Source organism: Engraulis encrasicolus, chromosome 10, assembly GCF_034702125.1.
Source record: "Engraulis encrasicolus isolate BLACKSEA-1 chromosome 10, IST_EnEncr_1.0, whole genome shotgun sequence".
NCBI lineage: Eukaryota > Metazoa > Chordata > Actinopteri > Clupeiformes > Engraulidae > Engraulis > Engraulis encrasicolus.
In genome coordinates, this window is record NC_085866.1 from 25831172 (window position 1) to 25838671 (window position 7500).

Sequence of the window (7500 nt, forward strand, 5' to 3'; positions counted from 1 at the left end):
TGGCTTTGGGCTATGTTCACAGCCTTACCGGGCGAATAGACCAAGCGCGACAAGAGCGAGACGAGCGGCGGAAGTAATTGACTTTCTATTGAGTCGCCGACAAGAGCGATTGTGGAGACAAGAGTGATTGTGGAGACAAGAGGCGATTGTGGAGACAAGAGGCGATTCGCTACGAGAGCGACAGTTTGTAGTTGAACTCTTGGCTATGTTATGCTAATGAGTTATAACACGGTTCGGCGACCAGCCGCAACAACCAATGACTGTATAGAGGTCAGTGACCACAGCCAATGGGAATGTTGGAATGCTTTGCCTTCTGCTAGTAACGGACATACTCTAGTCGCTTCAATCGCTCGTATCACTCTTGCTGCACAGAAGCTATTCTCTGTCGCTTCAACCGCGTCGCGCTTGGTCTATTCGCCCGGTTATGGTAACTCATCTCGACGAAGCAGCCGATCTTGACAGAACACCAGATATCAGCAAATCTCAGAGCAGCACAGCTCTCCTACAGTCTGTACTGCACTCCCATTTTTTTCCATATTAAATCACGACAAGGGAGCACAGCACAAGGGAGCCTTCTCTTTTTTCCACTTTACGTTATTTTGTATTATGCACCCGCAGCAATTTGCTTTCTGAGATATGCACTTACACTTCTCAACTGGCCTGATACACATAGCACAGTAGCCTCAGAGCTGATGATGATGATGGTATTTCGGGCCAGTTAGCCAGATGCACATACGCAGCACAGTGTGCTGGACCTTAACAGACCCCAGAGTAGCACAGCACAGCACAGCACAGCACCCCTAGTGTCTGCACTTCCAGTCTCCTGTGGCTGGCAGGCGTTTTTTAACATAGTTTCCACCATATGAACATCAGCAGGAGCTGCTCAGTGTTTGGGGCCAGCTGGCTTGATACAGCACAGTATGGCAGGAACTGAGCAGATCACAGAGCAGCAAAACTCAGTACAGCATAAAGCACCACAAACCGTCTGTAGACTCCTTAGCTTTAGCAGCACTCAGGCTCTTCTAAAGCCAGGCTTACACTGTACGACCTTTTGGCCGATTTTGCAACGGTTTGTCACTCACACGAGTTTTTGGGAGTCGGGGCAATTTCTTGCTCAATCGAAGCTCAATCGTAAGTCTCACATCGTGTAGTGTACATGGGGTTTTGACAAGCGGTTTCACTTCACGATCATGCAATCGTAGGGTCACAAGACAATTTAAACTGTTTGAAATCGTCATCGTTTCTCGTGAGTAAGTCGCACAGTTAAAGCAATGCTACGACCCGATTTGACAATACATACAAATTGACATGGTTACGCGATTCTCCATCTCAGGTGTGCATGTTCCCTCCTCGTATTTGTCATCTGCAGTTCCGGGAAACACGCCTGTCGTGTTGCACAGTGGGAGAATTCTGCTCTGAGTCGTGAGATGTGAACTTTTTAATCGTGAAATTCCCTCATGCAGTGTGAGCAGGAGCTTAAAAAATAAGCTTGAAAATATCGCAAAATGTATGACTGCAATTAGCCTCCATTCCAAAGAGGTTAAAAACTCTTGCCAGCAGGAGCTGGTCTCAGAGCTGTGTTTCGGCTCAGTTGACCTGATACACACAGCGTAGCATGCTGGATCCCGGCAGATCCCAGAGCAGCAAAGCACAGCGCAGCAAAGTAGCAGCAGCCCTATTGCATGTCTCCTGCGACACTCAGCCTCCTCTTAGCCTCTTAGCTCCAGTGGAGGAGCGTCAGGGATGCTTGGATGTCAGCAGGGGAAATGGTGTGTGACTGGATGTGCGTGCTACTCCCGGCAGTTGTATTGTGCTCAAGCATTGCACATGGGCGTGTGTGTAGTGTATAGTGTATTTTGGGTCTAATTGTGTCTTTGTGTGCTTGTGTGTGTAACCCAACATGTGTGTGTGTGTGTGTGTGTGTGTGTGTGTGTGTGTGTGTGTGTGTGTGTGTGTGTGTGTGTGTGTGTGTGTGTGTGTGTGTGCGTGTGCGCGTGCATGTGCGCGCGCGCGTGTGTGAATGTGTGTGAATGTGTGTGTGTGTTCTCCTCCACAGCAATGTGTTCCAGGGCTCTGCGGTGTGTGTGTATCGCATGGCTGATATCCGTGAGGTCTTTAACGGGCCCTTCGCCCATAAGGAGGGACCCCAGCGCCAGTGGGGCCCCTACGAGGGCCGCGTCCCCTACCCAAGACCTGGAGTGGTAAGCACACACACACACACACACACACACACACACACACACACACACACACACACACACACACACACACACACACACACACACACACACACACACACACACACACACACAATGCTTTCCATTTAAACACTGTGTCACTAGTTGCACACACACAGGATGCACACACACTGGGCACACATACATAACACACAACATTCATGCACACTGGACATATGCTGGACACATGCGTAGACACATGCACACACTGGACACATGCACATGCATGGCATCAGGCTGTGCATGAACACATATTGGACAAACACAAAGTGCGCGCGCACACACGCACGCACGCACGCACACACACACACACACACACACATTTCCACAAAAAGTTAGTTAGCTAGTAGAAAAGGATACATCTGGAGGTTATTTCCAAGAGGTTTTAAACAGCAGTAAAGATCAGTACAGAATGAATGGCCCCAAACCTGCCAAATAGGAAAACTCAGCTTTAAAGTTTTGCTTACTGAGATCTGTCCAACTACATCAGGAATGTCTTTCTGCACTTCTTTTCCACAATTAACCTTTTTCTCTTTTATTACACGCCTGTCTTCCATCTCATTTTCTCTATATGTCTTCTGTCTGTTTTGTCAGTTGTTTTTTCTCTTCCTCGTTATCATTGGCTTACTATCCCCTTTTGACTGTCTGACTGTCTTTCTTTCTGCTTATCTGCCATTCTCTATGTATCTATCTTCTCTCATATCTCCGTCTTCTCTCATGGCTCTGTCCATCTATCAGCCTCTCTATCTATCTGTCTGTCTGCCCCTGAGTCTGTCTCTCTGTGCATGATCTGTCTTATCATGTCTGTCTTTCATTCTGTCTGTTCATCTACAAAAATGAACTCCACAAAAACAAGGCAGATAGACTTTTATTAGGATGTAACATGGTCTGATGTTCTATCAAACAGCTTACTTGGCAGAGGTCTGCACTCTCTGAGTACATTTCTATTTATTATTATTATTGAACTGTGTTGCCATATGGTTTCACACCATTCTTTTGGCATTTCCTGGTATTTAAATATAAATAATAGACACTGATTGGTTTTCATATTGAAACTGTGGCCTTGTTTTATCCAATTATGTGGTTTGCTGACATCACATGACACCACACACTGCCCCAGGCTCGCTCTTTCCGTCACTGTACATGAGCGTGTGTCCTTGACTGATTGCTCTGGCATTGGCCCAGATTTTTCACACTTTTTGCAATATTTACAAAATTCTAAAAAATATTGGGATGATCTATAGTTAGTCATGATCTGTTTTCACCATTTGTTTGTTTTCAACTTAAATTATTTCCTTTTTATGTTGAAAAATAGGTATGTTGCCATACGGCAACATTGTGCGGTAATGGAACAAGACGGTCAATAGGGAAAGTGTATTGATACAAATACCCAACTCTAATTGATTGATTAATTGATTTATTTATTGATTGAATGATTGATAACTGATAACATTTGTAATTAGTATAAATGGCAGTATGTAAAGAACATTAAAAATGTTATAATAGGTGTACAGAACTGTTTTATGAGCTTTCACTCTGAGTACATGCAGAAAAGTGTAATGCAAACTTAAATCAGTTCATGTGCATATTATAGACAGTTACCATACAATTTTTGTGCAAATCTATGCACAGATATTGTGCTAACACCAAATATATTCATTAGTGGTTGGTCAACATAATTCCACTGAGATACTGTTTTTCAGGGATATAATAAAAATTATTCACTTGTTCAAAAATGTGTTAAATAACTCCCTTGAGCTTCTGGGCAAACTTTCAATGTTTTTTCTGAGATAAAAACAATTATATTTCAATAAAATAATCCATAATGTTGTATGACCCTTGTTTGGTCTTGGAGGGAAAATGTACACTGGATCCTTTCCGTAACTGCACAATGTTGCCATATGGCAACAAACCTAAAAGTACCCCCCCAAAAAACTATTTTTTGAAAAAAATTGCAATTATGTCTTAAGAAGTTCATTTTATGGGCTACATGTCTAGTTATCTATCTCCCTCCTCTATAGTGTCCCAGTAAGCTGACGGCTACATGTCTGGTTATCTGTCTCCCTTCTCTGTAGTGTCCCAGTAAGCTGATGGCTACTTGTCTGGTTATCTTTCTCCCTCCTCTACAGTGTCCCAGTAAGCTGACGGCTCAGCCTGGCCTGGGCTACAGCAGCACTCTGGAGTTCCCTGATGCCGTGCTGCAGTTTGCCCGTGCCCACCCCCTCATGTGGAGGAGTGTGTACCCTGTGGGACGCCAGCCAGTCCTGCTGAGGACAAACACACCCTACCGCCTCACACACATCACCGTGGACCGCACACAGGCAGATGACGGACACTACAACGTCATGTTCATCGGCACTGGTGTGTGTGTGTGTGTGTGTGTGTGTGTGTGTGTGTGTGTGTGTGTGTGTGTGTGTGTGTGTGTGTGTGTGTGTGTGTGTGTGTGTGTGTGTGTGTGTGTGAGAGTGTGTGTGTGTGTGTGTGTGTGAGAGTGTGTGTGTGTGTGTGTGCGTGCGTGCGTGCGTGCGTGCGTGCGTGCGTTCGTGCGTGCGTGCATTTGGCTGTGAGAGTCATTGGTCAGTGTCAAGTTTTTTACATGTGCAGTTATTACTAATAACAATGGCCTGAATCATCTTTATTGGTGTTGCACATTTCATACAAATGATTTATTTGAAATTGCTTCAGCAGCTTGGCAAGGGAACACACATGTGAGGCTTTGTTATAATCTAGTAGTGCCAGAACAATTTGCCAGGGCACTCAGTTTAGAGATTGTCTAATATCCATTGTGGTAACCATGAAAATGAAATGGGTGGTTCTAATGGCTCACCCATCTGGACAGGCAACTACCTGGAAAGTGTTGGCCTCCAAAAGTTAATGCATCACACAAGTTGACAGATGGACAGAAGCATGGACTCACAGACTTACGAAAACCAGAAAACAGCATGCTGCCAGCTCCTTGGCTTGGAGGCATAACAATAACGATTTGTAACATCATGCGTATACATCTCAAAGTCCTAAAAATGTAATCGAAATGTGCATTTGATTTGTAAAGCATTATAACCTCTCTATGCAAATCTCAAAGTGTTAAAATCATAATCAAAATGTGCTGATTTGATTTATATCACAGAATCCTTTTGTATGTAATGTGTCCTTCAGATGTTGGCACAGTGTTGAAGGTCATCACCCTCCAGAAAGGAAATACCCTGATGCCAGAGGAAATCACCCTAGAGGAACTACAGGTTTTTAAGGTGTGTGTGTGTGTGTGGTGCATGCGCGTGTGATGCAACAAGAGTATCAAGCGTTACAGGAGTCTCAAGAAGAATATATTGCACTTAATACACAGTACACAAGTTACCACATATTGATTGATTGTCACGGTTTTCGGTTGGAGAACCCAAATGTAGCACATGAAACAGGAGGTAGGGGAAATTTCAGAATTTTATTAACTAGAAGGACTACAAAAGAAACCAAATGCTCAGAGGATCCAAAATGGAGAGCAAAAACTCACGAGGGGGAAAACATTAACACAGAGATACAAAACACTAAGGCACTTACTACATAGAAGACACTTACTACAAACACGGGTCTGGCAGAAGAACAGGGAAACGCAAGGTAAGACAAATCAGAACAATGACGCAGCACAGGACAACAGAAACACAGGGTTTAAATACACGGTAGCTATTACAGGGGAACAAATGATAGGACAGAACACAATGGGGCACAGGTGGGCAGGCAGCGAAAGAACCAATCAGGGACAGAAAATGAGACCTGGGCAAACGAGATGGGCAATCAAAGACAATGGAGATATAACAAGACAGGTGGAAACAATGACAAGGATAAACGAGACTAACTAGAACAGGTGAACACAATGACTAAGAAAGGTAACCAGGTGCAGACAATGACAGAAAGCAGGCATGTGTAACAGGAGGATAACAAGAAAATGAGAAAAGGGCCAGGTACCAGATGGAAACAATCAGCAGGCCTAAACAGGGCAAACAAGAGACAAGTGAACCAGGTGACACAAACGAGGGGCGGGGCAGAATACATGACAGGAAAAACAAAAGCACATGGACCCAGAAGGTGACAGGACTAAAACGTAAACAAAAACACAAGGAAACCAAAACAGGCAAGAAACAGAGCACATGGGAAAGACTGGGAAACATGAGCGCAAAAACACAACACAAAGTCCAGATCCTGACATTGATATTGCACAGCAATTTTTGTGGACAGTGAGAGTAATGAAATGACGCATTACACTAGCCAATACCACTATATCAAATTTTAAACTACAGCAGAAGCCCAGAGTGTCAAGTTCAGATTATAGAGTCAGTGCATATTGTGTTAAAAGCAACTTTTGGGAGGAAAATACACATGTAACATACTATCTAATGCACATATGCTCCAGTTTTCCCCAAAGTCCACCAACATTTCATCATCATGGTCATATCAGTGCGGTAATTGTGGTCTCTCAGTGGAAGTCTGCAGTATGCTAGCAGCTGCACTGTGCCCCTGCTCTTGTAACTAACATTTCACCAACACGATCATAACAGTCCAGTAATGTGTATCTGGGGTCTCTCAGTGGAAGCCTGCACTGCACACTGTAGCAGCAGCAGGGGCGTAGCAGCAAATTGTGGGCACTATGTACAAACCCCAACTCCGGTGAAGTTGGGACGTTTGGTAAACAGTGAATAAAATCAAAATGCCATCATTTTCAAAACATTCAATCTATTCATTAGATGGAGAATAGTGAAAAGACAACATATTAAGTGTTAAAACCGAGAAAAAATATTGTTTTGGGGGACATATGTACTCATTTCTAATTTGATAAATCCAACACGTCTCAAAAGAGTTGGGACGGGGACAATAAATGGCAGCAAATCTCGAGGAAGACTAAAAGCAAAACAAAAGACAACGCTTAACAGTTAAATACATTAACAGATGAGATTATTTTATATAAAAAACAGTGTTAATTCCTATCTTGGACATGATTTCACCAGCTTAAATGGTGGGTGTATTCCTTGTCATGTTTTGCAATGTTTTCCTTTCTGTAGTGCTTACAGTGTGACAGGTCTTGACCAAAAGCCCACCATTTTATCACCTGCTGGTCCTTATGATGGAGCCAAACTGTTAAAACATAGTAGAGAATACAATTTGACCTTACTATGTGGCAGTAATCGAAGATCTCCCTTCAAAATATAATGCATGAGTGGCTTTTCATGCTGTTTAAAACCCATTTATACCATTCAGCACTGTATTTAACTCT

General features: G+C 43.5%; 1 protein-coding gene across 2 annotated transcripts in view; it reads left to right on the top strand.

The window, feature by feature from the left end:
* The window catches only part of sema3bl (sema domain, immunoglobulin domain (Ig), short basic domain, secreted, (semaphorin) 3bl), a 92443-nt gene that overhangs the window by 78902 nt on the left and 6041 nt on the right, over nt 1-7500 (top strand). For both annotated transcript variants that reach the window (XM_063208485.1, XM_063208486.1), the window contains exons 10-12: nt 2057-2201; nt 4367-4598; nt 5394-5485. In XM_063208485.1, the coding sequence (XP_063064555.1) occupies nt 2057-2201; nt 4367-4598; nt 5394-5485 (469 nt within the window). The remainder of the gene's footprint in view (nt 1-2056; nt 2202-4366; nt 4599-5393; nt 5486-7500) is intronic.